We start from the raw sequence: 20140 nt of genomic DNA, 5'->3' as shown, positions 1-20140 counted from the left end.
TTCGGTATATAGGATTAGTGATGAGACTTTACGTGGCCAGCGCCATGACAAACCACAATATTATTAGACCTCTCGCGGAACTGACAGCAAACTTGATTATTGCAAGGTGATTGTCAGGAACAGGAAGGTAATTTAGATTATTTTATATATTTTAAAGTGCTACAACGGGGGTTTCGTTACGGGCTTACCATAAACCTAATTTTGTTGGTCTATTGGACCTGGTGGATGTTGGAACATCCCCTGGCCCCAGAGCAACCCGCGACTAGATATCCCACCTCCTTGGAATTCGCTATTTTAGAAGCCTATCCAATCAATTAAAATTGGGATAACTAATCAATTCAATATGTTATTCAGCACCTATGTTATCACTTTATTTTAGGTGTGATTGGATAAGTAGCCTAGTGAAAACAACAAATATCATCATGTTCGGAAGCAATCCGTTGTTGCAAGACGATCATCCGGATAAAAGTAAAACAGGGACAACGTCCGGATCTTCGATCGTTGACGATTTCATGTATGGATCAAATGTTGCGCAATGTCATATATATATACGAATGGGTAAGTTCCATGGGTAAGCCGTGGACCCTTTCACTGCCAGATATTATGCATAACCACGCCTTGTACCAGATGGCTTTAGCTTATTTTTGATGAAGCATGTGTGGATTAGCCTGGTAGCCAATGATTTGGAGTATATCCAATTTTTAAACCATTTGAAATAAATTGAATTACTTGATTCTCATCAGCACCTGCAACGAATTTAGCGCCCACCTGGATTTTTTTTTATATTTTAAAATAAGAATGCAATAGCCCACTTGGACTTGAATACCAAGTGGGCTAGAAATAATGTTACAATGGATAATGATGTTATATGAACTCTCTCTATTAAAGAATTTCTAAAAATCATTATGGAAAATACGGGTATAGAAATTCTTATGCTTCTATTTATAGTTTAATTTTTTTTAAATTTTCAGGCTTCCTGAGGAAGGTGTATGGCATTTTGTCAGTTCAGTTACTAGTGACAACCCTCGTCGGGGCATTCTTCATGTTCTGCGAACCTGTAAAAAATTTTGTGCAACACAGGTAGGTGGATGATTGATTGGCCTTAAAGGTTTTGAGTTGTTTCAAGAATTGGATGAGAAACAAGCTATGAATTTTTGTCTGGCCTTATATTAGTTACAGCAAACCCTGCTTACCGGTAAATCAAATCATTTGGGACGGAGGGAATGAATCAGGATTAGTACAGGCTGAATACCAACAGAACGATAGTAGTCGAATGAAACACTCTAATCCATGTACACTGTAGATAATCGAAAATATTTTGACTGAGGCTTTTAAAACACCTGATGATGGCTGTTTGTCAACAGCCAAAACGTTGTGGTTTTAAAATAATAAATTTTATCATATACATACAATTCGAATTGAGTTACTTCTTCAATTACCAATGGAATGACCGAATTTAAATGGGTTTACTGTATATCTAATAGCATGGCTGGCTGTTATTACATGTATGAAAAAATCTCTTTTCAGAAACACTCAAAATCAACTTGCATTGGTCAAATTTGATTTGTTGTTTTTTTTTCAGTCAGCTTCCATTGATGTCTGCTATGCTGCTGACATTCGTATTGATTTTTGCGTTAATGCTGAAACGGAATGAAACTCCAACAAACTACATTCTACTCGCCGCCTTTGTAAGTAGATTATTTGATACATTACTAAGAAACTTGATTGAAATATTGAAGAGTCACGTAGGCATCGTCGATGTGCAGCCTGGACCATCTCCTCAGACTTTCATTCCTTTATCCAGGGTTCTTACAACAGGTTTCGGAAAGTTTTGGAAAATTGGAATTTTCCAGGCCTTCTCCTATTGACACAATTAAAAAAGTGATCGTCAAAGTTGTTTCTAATTATTTCCTATTTCTGATGTGTTTTCTTGTCGTCTGTTGCATAGAAAATAGGGTATCAGAATCCTAGAATCAGAAAATAGATTAACTGAACACTAAACGTTTCTAACTTCGAATGCATTTCTCGATCTATTTCCGTAATCCTCGCACGAGAATGAAAATTTTTTATCTATTTGCAGACACTAGCGGAATCATATCTAATCGGAACGATTGGTAAGTTACCTAAAGTATCCTATGATTTAACTCTTTCTCTTTATTCGTGAACTTGACAAAAAATAAAGTGCCTTTGTGGAATGTTCTTTGAATTTTATTTTAAGTTACATTTTCATTTGATCATTACAGTGACGTTTTATGATAAGGTGATAGTATTAGAAGCGTTCGTTTTGACACTTGCAGTAACTTCCGCGTTGACTGTTTACACCCTCCAATCCAAAAAGGACTTCAGTAGTTGGGGAGCTGGGTAAGTAAGAATTGGGTTCCTTAATTGCAATAAAGACCATGATAATCGATATATTGATGCATGATTATTGCATTGAAAATTTTCAGACTTTTCGCCGTATTGTGGGTGTTGATCTTGGCTGGATTGATTCAGGTTAGTTTAAACAATTTTTATCTTTAAAACGATATACGGTTTGCTAACAAGTGCCGTATTAAAGCTTGAACTGATCTTACTTTATTAAGTCTTTGAGTTAAGCCCAAAGTGGATTTTGAAACTTGTCTAACTTAAACTCATTGAATTACCTGTAAACCTCGTCTATAAAACAGCAGCCCATGTTTATGAGTTTCGTGTCTTTGCAGATGTTCTTCCCACACAACAAAATGTTAGAGCTCGGCCTTTCGATCGGTGGTGCCGTTCTTTTCTCGCTGTTCATAATCTTCGACACAAATATGATGATGCACAAGTTATCGCCGGAAGAATACATTTGCGCCGCCATCAACTTGTATCTCGACATTTTGAACTTATTTCTGTACATTCTTCGCATTCTGCAAGCTTCGCGGAATAACTAACTGCTCGCGGAATGAGCTGTCAGATTGGACTTTATTGTATATATACTACAGTAACCTGGTAGATTGAAACATTTTTGAAAATATCTGCGTTGAACAGTTTCATCAGAAAGATATAGATATTCAGATCTGAATCGAGCAGATTCAACTAACTATATGTATATCATGATATTTTACCTACCATTAAAAAAGTAAAGATGAGATCTTCAAAGAAATTTATAGATTGGTAATTTGTGGATTTTTAATTTGAGCGTGTTCTAAGAAGTTGCCACTACACTACAGTTCAAATAAATATTTGACAAATCCTTCCAATCCTTATGATAATATTTGTGATAATATTTCAACGATCGAACCTCATAACAACCTTCAGGGTCTACGAAATCATTTCAGTATAAGCATAAGTTTGTTATATCTGGTAAGGAGACGAGTAGAATTGTCTTTATATTTGTGTCCAAATTTTATGCTTCTGTTGTAGCCTGTGAATCGTTCTATCCGAATTTATTATTACAAGGTTCTAATGTAATTGTGAAAAACTTAACATGTATCAAATGTGTTCAGTTCATCTGCTCTTCAGTAAATTTCTCGTCGGTTTTTGGTTTCATATTTATTCCATTGTTTCAATATATATACATACAGTAGACTCTGCTCGTCTCCCATTTTGCGGGACCAATTAAGTCGGAGTAGGATAGGTCATTATCACAATGAATTGGAGTAAGAAAATTTGTTAAAAAATTATATTGTCTGGGGCATGCAATAATTCGAGGCTATCAAAGCTGGGGTAAACGGAGTCTACTGTACTACAACAACTTATTTATTATGTCTGTGATATTTTGTAAATTAGATCAATCAGAAACCAGTTGCACAGTAGAGTTTTCGGTATTCTTCTGGCCTTATATCATATTAAAATTGCCTTCTAATGCTTCACCTCGGCATAGGTATACTAAAACCAAGTATGTTAGTTTTTCCTTATCTTTGTTTTAAATTGACATTATTTTGATTTTGTGTTGGAATTGAAGGACTTTATCTAAATTTTATGAAATATACAAGAATAAGTCACATATTTCTTTGACTCCCTTTCTATCTGGAGTAAAAATGTTGTTGTAGTTTTAGCTGATTATGAGCTACCAGGCCAGTTAACACTATCAGGTGCAGTCATTCTGTCTTCCATCCATTCCTTCTTCAAATTGAAGTGCTTTACTTCCAAAAACTGGATCCTTTAATCCATTTTTTCAGTCATGAATAAACATTAATGACAACTTGTATTCATAGTGGAACCTCGTTACAACTTCAAAGGGGACTAGAAAATCTGTTCATTATAACCGATAGTTTATATCTAGTATTAAATTAGCGGTTAAATCAAAATTATCCTCTACTTGGGGACAAAATTCTAAGTTCGTTACCCGGTACATCCAAGTTTGTTATAATAAGGTTCCTCTGTGACCTGACATGAACCCTTCAAACTCATTATAATGCCTTATAGTACAGATTTTGAGTCTAGTGTAACGCATACCAGTATCGAATGACAGATTAAGTGTACATGTATTACAGCAAATCAGTTTATTCATGAATAATACATATGCTTATTGAATTAAGAGTCATTTGACTCCTCATCGATGACTTCTATTAGTTTCTTACAATCAGATGCACTGTCAATCTGCTTGAAATCGTCGCCATGTGCTGGCAATTCGACAAAATAATCGTCGCAGTTTGTTCGCTGGATTTGTCCATCTGAACTATCTAACAGTCTAGGACAGACGACATTGTCCTTATCATCTGATCTTTTATCAACGGAATTTATAGAATCGTCAATGAGTTCATCGCGATGTTCACCATCGTTATTCGTCGAGACAATTTCCTGTATAACTTCGACAAGTTTCTTTTCGATATTGCCCCTAGGCAATGCCTTGTCGGCGGTAGAAACGGTTTCGGGTTCGCGAATAGGAATATTGGAATCGACGTCACTATTACAGCTACTACTATCATCATCGCTATCAGAGTCATCACTGGTAGACGTAGAGTCAGTGTCGCTAGACTCGTCCCCATCATTTACATTCAGATTGGCAACAGCTACACAAATTCCAGGATTGTCATCACGCAAGTTCTGTAGTAGAATTATTAAACAAATTATTAATGTTCATGTTAATTAATTCAAGCTTAGGTAAACTCTGCAATTAATTTACTAACTACGCGTCCAGCACAGGAAAACCCTGTGAGCACCAACTGTGGATAGCAAACTGGTTAGGCATAAATTTGGTGCAGGAAAATGCTACTATTGTCTTCGTGTGGCCTAATTTCAATCTGCTTAGCCTAACCATGGATAAGCCGCTAACCACGGTTAGGCTAACAAGGTTTTCCTGCACACGCCCCAGGTCGTTAGGATTGAGATTACTGGATTATGGTCTAGCAAGGCGGAGACTCGCACTTGATCCTGCTCGGATTCTAGTTTCAAGCACACTCAAATAAGCAGCAGTAGCAATTTTTGGTCTCTATTCTGTATTCCCACCGTTGCTGATTGAGTAAAAGCACATCACCCGACACCTATTCCAGGCATTAACACCTTAAAATTGATTTTCATTTATTAAGGCGGGCGTAGGTCGGCCTTGCGACGGCTTGCGACTCACTGCGACGCGACGATCGCATCGCAACGACTCACCGACCTACGCTACCTTGCGACTGTCAGCGACGCCAGTCACAATGAGTCGCACATGTTCTACTTTCTGCGACGCGACGCGACCGTCGCAACCGACCTGCGTGCTGTTGCAACTGACAGCAACTAGTCGCACACAGTCGCTGACAACCGCATCGCAACCGACTTGCGCGGCCACTTGTGACGCAACGCGACGATCGCGTCGCGTCGCAAGGCTGACCTACGCTTGGCTTTACGTACCTGCTCTGATATAGAAAGCTGACCGAGTTGTGTCTGCACGCTATCAGTCGTACTACTCTGTAATGCGGAATCCGCTTCATTCTCGAGTTCCATCAGATTCAATCCTACTTCGTCTTTGTCCATTTTCACCTTCATCAAACTTCTCGTCAGTGAATCGAGTTTCTTCACACTGAGAATAAAAGAAACAAGCCATAGGCGAAAACGGTTCTCGGGCTCCGGATCGAACTCTGAAATTGCGATGCATTAGTTCCCATTGCATTTTTGGATGTTGTTGTATCTAGGCCCGATAGCTAAATTTTGACGAGACAAATTTTTGAATTTTGACTCGGTTCCTCAGTTATGAGGTCATCTTTAAGGTCATGAAAATATAGTGTTTAGAGCCTTGTTCCGTCACTAGGTGACACCCTGGGCCCATTATTTGCACTCCACAACTAGACCCAGGTACTAACATTGTACAGATTTTACTTCAAGATCGGCTACTATTAACGAAGCTAAGTTAGTGGAAGACACACAGTACACACAGTACGAAAATAAGGGTCTCCTAATGGAAGCCCGAGAACCAATAACAATCTTCAGTTTTGTGTCAGTTCAGATTAAACAGCCAAGTACTAGGATATAATGTGGCTAACCTTGCAGACTGGATCCACACACAATAATCTGTGATATACAAATCATTCAGAATGTAGTACGATTCACTGTGACACAATATCTGATGGATATCCAGTAAACATTTTAATAAATATTTCCTCCCTGAAGAAAAATGCAAGATCCAAAATTAGACACAAGAGAAAAAGAATAAAAGAAAGTAATTCCTAAAGTTCATCCATGGCAAACCCATTAAAATTTCACACTAACCTAGGCTAAATATGATCTTTGTGTCTTTCAAAATTTTCCGAGACAATTTCCAGTTTCTGTGCAGTGGAAAGCACAACGATCTGCGCGTACTGGATATCACGACGTGTTTCATGTTCGTAAATCTCTACAGAAGCAATAATCTACGTTTAATACTGATGTAAACTTGTGTAATTAATATTGAGCAGAGGCACGACATACCTCGAACCAGGAGAGTGTTGCACTCAATTTCCGAAGCGTCCACGCCGATTCCACATTGTTCTCCCCTTCTGTGGTGCGGTAATTATACGCGTACGCATATATTATATCGATGAGTCCCAGCCAAACGGACATTACATCACGTTTATCTAACAGATGTAGGATAATCAGTTAAAGAAGAGTATTAATACCACATCATAAAAAAAAACATACAAAAACTGCCAATTCTATCAATACAATTGACGTGTTATCTGAAGGCCTTATAAAAAGGATATATTCTTTGGCTGGTAACTTCCGCATTATATCTTTTTCTTCAGCAGTTAGCGAGACTGAAAAAAATAGAAAACAATAAATGATTCAAAGCAGTATCCTCCACAACAAGTTTCAGAGGGGCAGCTACCCTTTTTCATTTTAGCAACCAACAGTCTTGAGAGAATCGGCCACCCCTCGTAAAATATCTGCTGTCCATACCAGAATGGATATCATTTTCTATCAATGCTTATAATTGCTTTCAAATATTTTCAGCTTATGTGAAAAATGGTAGAAGATTACACCAAACTGAAGCTAAAATTATCTGTATTTTTGGGGGGATTGAAAGCCTTGTTACTTCAGCAGCCACTATGTCATACACTTAACAATGAATGCAGCCCCTTTAAAATTCCAGCATATGGAGAACACTGAGAATATTTAAGAAGTAAATAGCATTTCAACATAGCTACGATAACTAGACTGCACATGCCTTGGCAGATAAAATGATCTTAGTTTACCAAATGAAGATATAATTAAAATAAAGAATTATATAAGCTTTTTGATATCCACCTGAAAAGAAAATGTTTCGAGGATAAAGGTGTGAGAGTAATAAATTCATTTCAAATACCGGATCATTGTTTGCCCATAAACAAACATCCAGCATTTGAAATGAAATATATTTTTTCACCTTCGCATGATTTGGAGGCTTTCAAAAGTTGCCACGGAGCACGATACTTCAATAACTCATCGATACAATCGGTTTCATATAGGTCAGCTCTAAAAAGAAGGAATAAAAGCAATGTCAGAATGGATTTTAGAATTTGGTAGCATAAAGTATCGCGATCAAGTCAAAAAAAAAATTGTTTCAAAATATTCAATATACATAACCATATTTCAACTATCTTCATATAATTCAAAAGTAAACCTTGCCATACTCGGACATGGCCAACTCAGACCTCTGACTAACTCAGCCGAAAACCAAATCATTTTTCTGAATCTTTAACATATTTTCCTATCCTTAACTTGGACTTCACTTGCCTTGGACCAATTCTGCCGGTCCAAGTTTGTCTGAGGTTTACTGTACATTCTTACATGTCAATTTTCGAGATGTGAAATCCAGGTTGTAATATAATGAATAGTTTGATTTAAGTCGTTAAAAGGACATACTTACAAGTAATGTTCTGGATCAAATTTTTGCTGTTCATCCTCAAAACGCAGCTCACAACGGGTAGTATAAGACGTTACATCGGGATCGCGAATATCCAGCACTTCATGAAATTCTTCCTACGCGGTAAAAAGAAAAAATCCTGACTACAGAAATTTGTCATCCAAGTTGACTCTAAGCAAGCTATAATCTCTCTAAATATATATCATTCAGAATGAAATATAGACGTTGATATAAATCAAATTTTCACGGTCCTAAAAATTCTGCTTTGTGCAGAGCCTACTGATTACATTCATCAAATCAGACATGAGCCTACTTTTAATCTAGTAAAAACACCGGAGCGTTGATGAGCAAATCCATAGTAATAGCCTTCAGTTGTTAGCACCTCCTCCATGACCTCGTATGGAATCTGTTCGATTTGCCAATCGATATCTTCTTCATCTATGTCATCGAATTCTGCATTCGAGGAACTCTCTAAAACCATTTGTTCAAATAAAGCCTACTAAGTGTTCATTCCATACATACATTATGAAATATAATACTTGTTAATAAATTTCAGTTACTCATATGTACCTAGAACCTCTATAAGCGGAGCCGCAGCAGTGCTTTTTCCTTTGGGCGCCAATAGTTTGGTTATCATATCTAACCCTTCAAAATATTCACCGGGATTCAGTTTAGGTACTTTCACCGTGTAACTGGCTGCAATAAATAAGTCGGCAATTGATAAATTTGCTACATGGTAAATTGATACATTAAGTGCATGCAAATCAATACTGCTGAATACATCTGGCCTTAATTAGACCATATCTCATACCTATATCGGCTTCATATTTAGCGCTCTCTTTGCCATTTTCAATGATTTTTCCAGGTAAAGTAAGTCTAAGAATAGATAACCAAAGTAACCGTTTTGTTAATAATGTGCATGGAAATCATTTCAAAGAATTACAAGTGGCTGAGCATCATCTCTTTAAAGATATAGATCAGATAGGACTTGTCACATCCCAAAAGGGTAATTAAGATGTCCAAAACGGCAATAATAACAGGGGCAATACTGCACTGCAATGCACCAATTATCTTTGTTGAAAAAATGAAAAAGGGCACTAAAAAAATTTGAATGACTTGCTTGTACAAGTCTTATTACGGTTGTCCACATGGATCTGCCCCAGGATCCAGTTCCACAGTTGTGAGTTAGAGTTAAATCTTAAGTTAAAAGCAGTTCATTTTCGATGAGTTAGCTCTGAGTCAAATCTTTACTCACAACCGTGGAACCGGGTCCTGGGTTTGGTCTATCAAATCCAGCACTTATAACTCCAACTCACCGAAGGTAGTACGGTTTTGAGTAGAATTTGAACTCATCTTCTTCCATGAATATTTCTGTATCTTTGACCTATTGCCAAGAGAAGGTAATGATTTTATAAGGAGTCTACGGGAATACAAATCATTTGAACAGTCGAGTTAAGTGGGATCTCACTAAGATATTGAAGATAACAATATATCTACTCACTTTTGACATGGGACATTTAATGATTATCGTCAAGAAATGTTCATCTTGAGATATTTCAAACGCGGGGGTCAACATTTTTGTTCAGCCTGTAATGATAGAAAACACAAAACATCCCTTTTCATAGATTAGTTTTAAAAAACGAGAATGACTGACTCAAGTTTCTGCGGCATTGTTTTGATTTTTCCCCATCAAAATGAAAGAAAGCTAGTGTTTTCTCCAGATACAATTTAAACCTGCGTGGACACGTATTAACTTCCAGACAAAAGATGTTTAGATCCTTGAAGCTCATAAAAGAATCTTTTTGTTCAAGTGTGTACTGATGGCAACACAACTGTGAGCGTAACTTCAAAGATGTACATCAATAGGTTTTTCGAACTGCACACTATACAGGAGCCAATACCGATGACCCCAAATGATTCAGCGATGAGATGATAACGTTTACCTTGCAACCAATTCACTGGTATAGGTGCTTACACAGTGGATAGGTGCTTACAGTACACAATATCAATATGCTACCTTCCCCTGGCCTCAATTATTTGATAAATTATCACCATTCTTATAATTTATGATCGTCAAGACTTTACCAGTCTTCAGACCTCACCTCAGACACGACCAAACAAATGGACTTCAAATACCAGAAATCAGTTAAATTCTATCACCATACATCAAAACTTCACACTAAAACGGTGAATCTCTGATAGCAATGGGTTGGTGGATCCAGGCTGCAGATTGATACCAGCATTAATAACTCCACAGGGAGAGTCCGACGTAGTAAATACCATAACTTGAATATAATGATCAGGCACTCTTTGTTAGATTATAGGCACAAATGTTTATTTTTGATTGATAAGGCAAATACAAAAGTTTCAGTAAATCAAAATGATTAATGTACCGGCAAATGCAAACGCAACTCAATTCAGTTGATATCAACGACAGGGTTGTCAGTTAAGATTATGTCTGTAGTAAACAGCTTTCTTGCCCAAAAGTAAGCAATTTTAGCAAAGTTATTCACCCATTAAAATCGCACAGCAATCACAACCATTATCGCAAAAAGTAAGTAGGCCACTTGTAAAATGATATACGGTCAAAGTTTGTCATGTCATCCTTTTTAATGCCATTGCTCACGTAAGGCTTACATTTTTCAATATAACGCCATGTTTTCCATTGGTCCTGGCAGCGGCATTATAAAGGACTTTTAGGCTACTGTATATAATTTATTCAATTCAACTTATCATTGTCACCACACATCTAAATAAACCTTGCATATTTCTAAGGACCCTTTTGAGCAAATTTCATAGACTTTTTGACAAAAGGAGCTTTTGCAAATTTTTTCAATTGAGGTTTTCAGTCTAGCTGGCAACCCTGTCCGTAAGAAAAGTTAACGAACGATCAGACATCGTCGGTTTTCGCAGATTCCGTCGCTGGAGTAGACTTTTCCTTCTCAGTTTTTTCCGTCAATTTTGCGATTCGCTTTTTTTCGAGTAGCTCCGCTAGATAGGCTTGTCCGCGTTTCTGCGCTGCCTCTTTTGACTGGCGCAACTTATTCTGCGCCGGTCCGTACGGATGATCGCTTCTTTTATCCATAACGACCGTTTCCTTCGGTTTGTTGCGCAAGCGCATTTGTCTACCGGGACCGTCCAGCGTCTGTTTGATCGTCTGCAAAATGTTGACGTCGTCGGGTATTTGCACGTAGCGGATATTCTTCCCTCGCACGTAGAAGACGTCCATTTTCGTTTCTTTGCCGAACGGGTCCGAAAATACGACATTCGACATGTTAGTGTTCATGAAGGCGTCGACGTAATCGATACGCCCGCACACCTCGCTTTCGTTGCGCAATTCGACGACGGTTATTCGACCTTGAATTCCTTTCAACAGACAGAGCAACGAATTCTGGACGATAACCTTCTCGCGCAAAGTCGGTAAATCTTCGAGCGGCATTTTTATTGCATTTTCAGATGAGGAGGAGTAAAAAAGGTTGTTTAATGTACCTATTTGGAAGTTGGCGTTTTTTTTCGAAGAAATGAAGAGTCTATCTTTTCCGCGATAATCCTTGTCGACCACTAATCGATTCAAATTTAATTTCAATGAGAGCAGCGTGTCTCTGGAATGGAGAATGGGTAGGAGGAATAGTTAGACTAGAGAGAGTGGACTAGGCATGCTAGAGGAAGGGGAAGTCTACAAGAAGGCCCAAGTGAAGGGAAGAAAATGGAACAACATTTTCACTTAAATTTTAGTCCAAGATTTATTGCAGAATTCGAAATGATAATTTCTCATATATATAAATCTAAGCTAATAGACCTACCTTTGACATGCAGATGCAGGGTCTGTTCAATTATCAATTAGCTAATTTTGTGGTTTTTTAATCGACCCGCTTTTTCATGGAGGCTGACATATTGGTTTTCGCGATTCAAGGGCGTTGTGGGTAACAATCAAATTCAATTTAACTTTACTATTATATCCTATTCACGGTTCGGCCTTTCTTGCTTTCTTCCGTAGTAATTGAACAAATAGTTATAAGGCGTAGCTGCGATTTTGCCGTCTGAATTTGTCATTTAACGCATATCATGGACAAGACAAAGAAATTCCGCTTCTGGAAGCCTGGTAATGAACCGAATCTTATTTAACAAGAAGCCAAGTTCACCACACAACTAATTACCACAATAAAAAATCCAGATATATATATTCTAAGGCGTTTTAATCTAAGCAACTCGAATCAACACGAATCGAATCGCCCATTTATTTAAGCAACGCGCCTACAACAATTTGCCTACAACGTCCGTTTATTTAACCAAATCGCCAACGCGAGTACCCAACGCGACCAAATCGCTCATCGATTCGAAGCGCTTTGAGTGTTCGGTGATAGATCAAAAACAAAATGGCGGCTTTTTCAATCACAGAAAATTCGGGTTCCGGTTCTGGAGAGTAGGGTCATTTATTTAAGGCGATTCGATTTGTACCACGTGACAGTAATCGACGAAGCAAAGCGATTTTATACGAGTTGCTTAAATAAAAACGCCTCTAATGTACCTACTAAAACTTTTGAATTGATAGCATTTGATAGTTTAATGAGCATATGATCATTTTCATGGAGCGAGTTGGTTGCTCCTTGGAGTAATCATTTGTCAAATGATTACTCCAAGGTTGCTCGGATAACTGTGTTGAATGAATGCAAATTGGAAATCGATCATAAAAATTTTATATTTTTTTTTCCCTGTCAAGAATTGCAATCGCCTCGATCGCCTTGACTCATATTGATTTCCAAGGAACCCGAAGTGATTGACTGGGTAATGTCCGTTGTTCAGGGGAACGGTAATTGTGGGTTATTGTTATGATAAAACAATTCAACTCGCCCCATCGTCGGGTCATGATATGACGCTTCACTCGTTTTGAAGATGATCAGTTAAATGTGTTTTCTGTTACAGGAACGGAAGGTCCTGGCGCTGGATTATCGGAGGAACGAGTTTTAACTGATACCGCGGGAGAAGGTGCCGGCAACGTCGCGGTGTATAACTCGAACCCGTCCTTATCGATAGAAAGGCAAAGGCAGCAATTGCCTGTCTTTAAAGTAAATACTTGATCTGAATTTATAGTAGGCGATTGCCCTCCATACCCATCCATCCTTGATGACTCTTGGCACGGATTTGATCCTGATATTGCATCAAGACTCTGTTATAGGACAAACTGTTCTAGCCAGTGGACCTTGTATATTGTCATTCATACACCATCACCACACCAAAATGAGACCCAATGCAATTTTCCCTTTTATGTTTGCTCTTCTGTAGGAATCATTAAAATGCTATTGTGATTGTGCTGATTTTGCCATATTCCAATGCATGAATAGCGAGTGCCCCTAGCCCACTAGTGCTGTGGCAGTTAAATTGAGATACCTTTCAGATATGATTTCCTGCTAAGTTACTTATCCAAGTTATGCTACTTATGTGCTCTCAAGTCAAGTTGAAAGAGACATTAGTCAATAGTTTAGTTTAGTTCCACCTTGGAGTAATTATTTGACTAATAGTTACATGATCAGATATTTTCACATATATTAACTTCATCGTATAAGCCCATCCCATTATAAAAGATTATTACCAACAATTACGTTACTAACTACTATACTACCAGTTAAAGTGTGCCTCATCATGTTGCGATGTATTTTGTTTTTCCATTTCAGCATCGTAACAATTTTCTTTATATGGTCGAAAAATATAAAACACTGGTGATAGTTGGTGAAACGGGTTGCGGCAAAAGTACGCAGTTACCTCAGTACCTGATGGAGGCCGGATGGGCTGCTAATAATTATGTGATAGCAGTCACACAACCACGAAGAGTAGCAACTGTGACTGTAAGTGTATATATACGTGTATTAGCGCTTAGCCGGCCCCAGTGTCATCCAAAATGTGATCACAATTGCTAATTGACACATCTCCCTTAAGTTCTTTGCACTAACAAGTTGGGGTGTATTTAGGCTCCCCAATCTATGAAATCTCTCTGCGCTTCTCTTTTGGGACTACGTAAACATAAAGTTCCATATTCTCGGTTGATATATTACCCTAGGGTTAAAAAACCAATAAGTCAAACTTGACCTAACTATGGAACTGGGGTCAATGCGTTGAGTTCAGAGTAAAGGGTACCGATGTGCTATGTCATCGAAATGATGGTAATGAAATTTCTTTAAAGGTAGCTAAGCGCGTTGCTGAAGAACGAGGTGTAATGCTCGGTGATGAAGTAGGCTACGCAATACGATTTGATGATGCTTGGGATGAAAATCATACAAGAATAAAGGTAAGCAAATATTATTCGTTTTTATCAAGTTATTACTTTCATTTCAATTGGCCATACCGCCAATTGTCATATCCAAGGTCCGGATAAGTTGTCTCCGCTTAATTTGAAGAACTTCAGCTGGATTGAATTTTCAATTTTTAGTTCATGACCGATGGATTGCTGGTTCGAGAAATGATGAAGGATCCACTGCTCTCAAAATACAGGTATGAAAATTGTTTCGATATTTGCAACAACCTTTACCGTCTCCCATGCACCTGTTCTGTTTAAATCCATGTTTTCCATTGAAAAAACATTAAATCCATATCTTTCTAGTGTGATAATGTTAGATGAGGCCCATGAAAGAACATTGTATACAGATATTGTCATTGGCTTATTAAGAAAGGTTAGTTCGAGTTTTTTTTTTACTTTAATCTTCCACCAGATACACATGCATTACCGTCATTATAAACAATGCCTCCAATATGTATGTAGGCTGCTGGGATCATGTTTTGGCACTTCTTCACTACATTTGACCAACAAAAATGCAAAAATCGTTGTGATTTAGTGATGAAGGGCCTGAAATGGGAACTCATCTATCTATAAAACCTACTCATACAGTCAAATATTTTTCGAATAGATAATTCATATTTATCATGAATGTACGACTACGTTGTACTTACAATTTGCAGATCCAAAAGAAAAGACCAGCATTACGCCTTATCGTAGCATCAGCCACGTTGGATGCAGAGGTAATTATTGTCACTGTTCTAAGTCTAGAAGTTACAGATATATGTATACAAAATACAGTCGGTTCCTTGAAAATGTGTCTGAAAACAGTGGAATTTGACTGGATCTGAGTTGAACAGTTTTCAGAGTCGATCGTACCCATCCTTCGTGCAGTCTGCAGTTTGTATTTTGAATGAATTCTTATTCTCTTGCCTTGCAGAAATTTAGAGATTTCTTCAACGACAACCCGACTAAAGACTCAAGGTAAAAGTGTTGGATCGATATGTTACTACTTTGATAATAAAATGCGCATAAGCGGAACTTTTTTACAAGGAATCTGTTATGACTGAAATGCATTCGTTTTACAGATTAGATACAGCCGGTATTCTGACAGTTGAGGGTAACATGTATACGACAGACGTGTTCTACTCGCTGAATCCTGTACCGGATTATATGAAGGCAACTGTAGAAACGGTGGTGAAAATTCATCGCAGTGAACCACCTGGAGATATTCTCGCATTTCTAACCGGACAAGATGAAGTCGATGAAGCGGTATCATTACTTATGTAAGTTCTGCTCGTAAACTTAAAGGTCCTGAAACACAATAATCTTCATGCATGTAATGTATACTTATCATTCCCATTGATGATGGCTTCTTAGATGTCGCTAAAAAATGTGGTCTCGTTGAAAGTATCTTTCCTTGGGCATTATCTGTCAGTAGGACTCTTCAATACATAAAGAAACATGTCAAGCACCTCATGTTAATGCATCAAAAAAGATAATCTTAGTTTTAACTGAAATCCTTTTGCTTGATTCAGTGAAGAAGCTCGACGATCATCTAAAGACGGAATGAAAATCTGGGCTCTGCCGATGTACGCCGCTTTACCATCTTCTGAACAGGTGAGAAATAGACAGTTTTATCCTTTATCTTTAATCCAATATTAGTAGGTGCGAATGGAATCTTATCTAAAAGCTGGATGATGTATAAAACAGAATGGAAGGGATTGGAAATATATAAGATAGTGGCAATATTCTTAGGAAAAATATTTTACTTGATTTACATATGATCCATTTCAACGTTGTTGATGGAAGTAGTCATCATCTTTAGAACAGGTTAAATGGAAATATATGAAATAGTTGCTGGCAATGTTTTCAGAATAAATGAGTTGAGATTTACGTTTTACTTTATGTAAATATGGTTCATTTTACTGTTGTAGATGAAAGTATTTGCAAGAACGTCTCAGAATACTCGGAAAATTGTGGTTGCGACTACGATAGCAGAGGCCTCTATTACTATCAATGGTATCGCTTATGGTAAATATTCAGATCACTTGGAATAGTAATTACCAGATGCAGTGTCTTAAATCATTGAAAAGCTTTAATTTGTTGCCTATGTTTCAGTCATCGATTGTGGTTTTGTGAAATTCAAAGCTGTCAACGCAAAAACTGGAATTGGTGAGTTCGCTATGTGCAGTTTGGTATCTAAATGTCTCAGGTTTATCCGACCGATATGGAAGAAAGTTCTAGTGAATATGTATACATGTCACTGATAATGAATAATCAATTTTAGAAAAACAAAGGTTATGAGTTTTGCATATTTGGACGCACGATTTTCTTTTTATGATTTTAGAATCTCTAGTCACTGTGCCCGTCTCACAAGCGTCTGCCCAACAAAGATCAGGTCGAGCCGGGCGGGTCAGATCTGGAAAAGCTTATCGCCTCTATACAGGTATGTACCTGGTATATAGCGTAGATGTGAATGTGTAATGGCAAGTGTAACGCCAAAATGTTGGGCCCAGTAATTTCATTAGTTGAAGAGATGAAGATTTGTCCAAACCAAGTAGTTGATATGATACTGAAATTGCTTGTGGATCTGGGAGTTAAGCGGTTAATCTAGATAATACTCTTCATATTTTGTCTGTACTGTAGTACTGCATGATTATAGGTCAAATCCTGTCTGTAGGTCAGACATTTTATAACATCAAGACTTTGTCTTTTCATGTACCCAGAGGATGATTTCCATAAACTCCGAGAAGATACTGTTCCCGAGATGCAACGTAGCAATCTAGCACCAGTGATCTTGCAACTGAAGGCTCTTGGAATTGATAAGGTTCTGAGGTTTCATTTCCTTTCTGTAAGTTGGACGAAGTTTTAGTTTTCAAGTACCCAGATACATTGAGGTTTTTCCTTGTCATTATTGCCATTTATGTCGAAGGTACAGTTGTTGTTGGGCAAATGCTGTAAATGATAAACTGTATCTGAGCGCTCTATTTCAGCCACCACCTGCTCAGAATATGGTTCGAGGCTTAGAATTGCTCTACGCTTTGGGTGGTAAGTGCATTATACATTCGACTGACTCAAAACACAGCAGATTTTTTGATCTTAGACAAATCACTAACAAAAAGGGGCAAATTGTACAATGCCACACCTCACTGTTCTTCTTTTCACATTTTTAGCATTGGATGATGATGGTGATTTGACAGATCCGCTTGGAAAGATGATGGCTGAGTTTCCACTTAATCCCATGTATGCCAAAATGCTGCTCTCATCAGGTACAGGCTTTCAACTGTTCAAGTATTGTTCATTAAATATCTACATGTGTCATGTATTCTAAAATTTGTAAGTTCTCGAAGTTTGCAACTTACTTTGTTCTTCAAATCGTTCAGACGTTCTTTATCGTTTCGTTATTCAGGAGATCTTGGTTGTAGTGAAGAAGCTGTGATTATCGCCGCAATGACTCAAATACAAAACATCCACATTACGATTTCTGGCAAGAAAATCACCTCGGTATGTAGAAATATATATTTTCAAAATATTATGATAACGTTGGCGCATACAATATGACCTGAAGCTAGTTATGATTTTGTCATCATTTCTTTTTAGGATAAAGCGAAAAGAAAATTTTCAGTAATGGAAGGAGATCATTTGTCCCTTTTGAATGTGTACAGAGCATTTCACAAGGTAAGCCACGGTGCCAATATCTATCTTTTGTGAAGGTACGCGATTCCTCTACTCTTCCAATTTGTCATTGCCAGTAGTTGTTGAATGTCGTGATGAAAACTGAATTTTTTTTTTCCTTTTTAGTATGGCCAAAATTCTCGTTGGTGTCACAATAACTGTCTGAATTATAAAGGATTGTGCAGAGCGAATGAGATTATACAACAACTCAAAGTGATATTGAAACGATTCAATATCCCTCTAGTATCTTGCGATGGTTAGTTTAAATGGCATATTCAGTGAATAAATAGGTCATCTACCAATTACACAAGACTCAAGTCGGTGAAATGATGTACTTGATCTGCCAAGTTAGAAAATGTATAGTTTTTTATGATTTGTTTAATGAAAACTGGTTTGCAGCGTCTATAGCTAGAGCCACATTAACAAGCAGATTTCTAACTCGAAATGTTGATAGATAATCAGAATTCTGACGATTTTTCCGGAATATACTAAGATTTTTAAGTGTTCTCATCATTATTTTCAGAAAATTTGTTTAGATATTTATATTCGTCTATACATTCTGTACATTACAGTCCATACAGAACCCATTTATAAATTTTAGGACCCTGTTACACAAACCCTGTTAAAAAAATCTCATGCTCATTCAATGAAACATCGTATGAACAGATATAGTTTTTGTTATAGGTGATGTTGACACGATTCGCCAATGTATCGTGATGGGATTTTTTGCAAACGCCGCGCGGCTACACTATAGCGGAGCATATCTTACGATCAAAGATGAATATACTCTGAATATACACCCGACATCAGTATTATACACTGAGAAGCCACCAGAATGGTAAGTACATGTACTATGATGGCTGGATGATCTGATATTTCAAGAGCCATCTAGCTTGTTGTGGGTCTTTCTGCAGTCAGTACAGTAGAACTCACTTAAATCGTATTTTTCAATCCGGTTTTTCTCTTAATTCGGATGAAGTATTTGGTCCGTTTAACGTGGAACCATGTAAACTATTATTCATAATGCGGATTTTGCTAAATTCAAAGAAATCTGGCCAGTCCTTAGTAATCTGATTTAAGTGAGTTCTACTGTACATTAGACTCCACCTTACTCGGTGTCATTGGGTCTGCGATAATCTTAACAAGTTGATTGAGAATTAGTAGTAGTATTTCTTTCGACAGCACCCTTTGTGAAATCTTAATGACTTGAGCGGTGTCCCGGCGTTGACCAGTACTGAGTGAAATAGAGTCTACTGATGATAGAAACTTGCTTTGTGTAAGACATCCCCATCAAAATATGTTGTATAACGTCTTATATTTTGTATGGTCCATGGATGCTATTCTTTCGATCTTGAAATTGGAAATGAACCTGTTATTTATTTGATTGGTAGATTCGGTTTGATTTGTTTTGATTTTGTGTCCCCTAACAAATCCACCACACCTGCCAGGAATGAAACGGGGTTTGATTTTGAAATCGTAAATCGAAGTACAGATATAGGTGTGTGATTGGCAGTCGAATTTACAGAATGGATGCTATAATGAGCAATTGAATATTGTGGTTAATTCCAATACACTAGCAAAGTATTGTTGAATATCACTTTCTCTTATTTTGTTGCAGGATTGTGTTCAATGAAGTCGTGCAAACTAAGAAAGATTTTATGAGGGACGTGACTGTCATAGAACCGGAATGGCTGTACGAATTGGCACCGCATTATTATCAGTACGGCACAGAAAGTGAAATAGCGGCTTCCAAACGACCTCGGATCGGAACGTGACACATTGACATTTGATACATTGAATTTGGTTGTTGTAAATATAATTTGTAAATATATCATGCATTTATTTTGAAAAATGTATGAAATACCGGTAGTAGTTCGGAATTGTTCAAATCGTTGGGCTCAATTTTCAAATTATGCAAGTTATGATGTATAAGC

The 20140-nt window shown here is 37.5% G+C and overlaps 4 protein-coding genes across 5 annotated transcripts; 2 read left to right on the top strand and 2 right to left on the bottom strand.

Annotated features, from left to right (window-relative positions):
• The first annotated feature begins 59 nt into the window (after positions 1-59).
• LOC141902844 (protein lifeguard 4-like) lies at positions 60-4465 on the top strand. The gene is made up of 8 exons (XM_074790756.1): positions 60-127; positions 380-558; positions 972-1080; positions 1583-1688; positions 2081-2114; positions 2244-2361; positions 2448-2493; positions 2700-4465. The coding sequence occupies exons 2-8, from the start codon at positions 423-425 to the stop codon at positions 2907-2909; spliced, it is 759 nt and encodes a 252-aa protein (XP_074646857.1). The 5' UTR covers positions 60-127; positions 380-422; the 3' UTR covers positions 2910-4465.
• On the bottom strand, positions 4459-12166 carry LOC141902843 (protein SHQ1 homolog). Its single transcript, XM_074790755.1, has 15 exons — positions 12064-12166; positions 11750-11862; positions 9762-9847; positions 9577-9644; positions 9072-9136; positions 8831-8956; positions 8574-8731; positions 8264-8376; positions 7781-7869; positions 7119-7172; positions 6847-7001; positions 6649-6772; positions 6423-6543; positions 5794-5962; positions 4459-5007 (listed from the first exon to the last, which is right to left on the bottom strand). The coding sequence occupies exons 3-15, from the start codon at positions 9834-9836 to the stop codon at positions 4495-4497; spliced, it is 1830 nt and encodes a 609-aa protein (XP_074646856.1). The 5' UTR covers positions 9837-9847; positions 11750-11862; positions 12064-12166; the 3' UTR covers positions 4459-4494.
• LOC141902063 (U7 snRNA-associated Sm-like protein LSm10) lies at positions 11151-11699 on the bottom strand. Its single transcript, XM_074789704.1, has one exon. It carries the CDS (start codon positions 11697-11699, stop codon positions 11151-11153), a length of 549 nt encoding a protein of 182 aa, XP_074645805.1.
• On the top strand, positions 11592-20098 carry LOC141902842 (putative ATP-dependent RNA helicase DHX35). Of its 2 annotated transcripts, none has more exons than XM_074790754.1 (21): positions 11592-11680; positions 13184-13326; positions 13933-14103; positions 14439-14543; positions 14685-14746; positions 14856-14925; positions 15212-15271; positions 15469-15512; positions 15617-15814; positions 16067-16148; positions 16466-16562; positions 16650-16703; positions 16879-16977; positions 17258-17382; positions 17525-17579; positions 17705-17800; positions 17941-18035; positions 18132-18209; positions 18333-18462; positions 18891-19044; positions 19825-20098. In XM_074790754.1, the coding sequence occupies exons 3-21, from the start codon at positions 13954-13956 to the stop codon at positions 19979-19981; spliced, it is 1911 nt and encodes a 636-aa protein (XP_074646855.1). In that variant the 5' UTR covers positions 11592-11680; positions 13184-13326; positions 13933-13953; the 3' UTR covers positions 19982-20098. The 2 variants fall into 2 exon arrangements, with proteins under 2 accessions (XP_074646855.1, XP_074646854.1); XM_074790753.1 differs by lacking the exon at positions 11592-11680 and adding an exon at positions 12184-12362.
• Positions 20099-20140: the final 42 nt, after the last annotated feature.

The sequence above is a fragment of the Tubulanus polymorphus genome, chromosome 3, assembly GCF_964204645.1.
Source record: "Tubulanus polymorphus chromosome 3, tnTubPoly1.2, whole genome shotgun sequence".
Lineage (NCBI taxonomy): Eukaryota > Metazoa > Nemertea > Palaeonemertea > Tubulaniformes > Tubulanidae > Tubulanus > Tubulanus polymorphus.
Note: the sequence above shows the minus strand (reverse complement) of the source record. Positions and strands in the feature narration are given on the sequence as shown.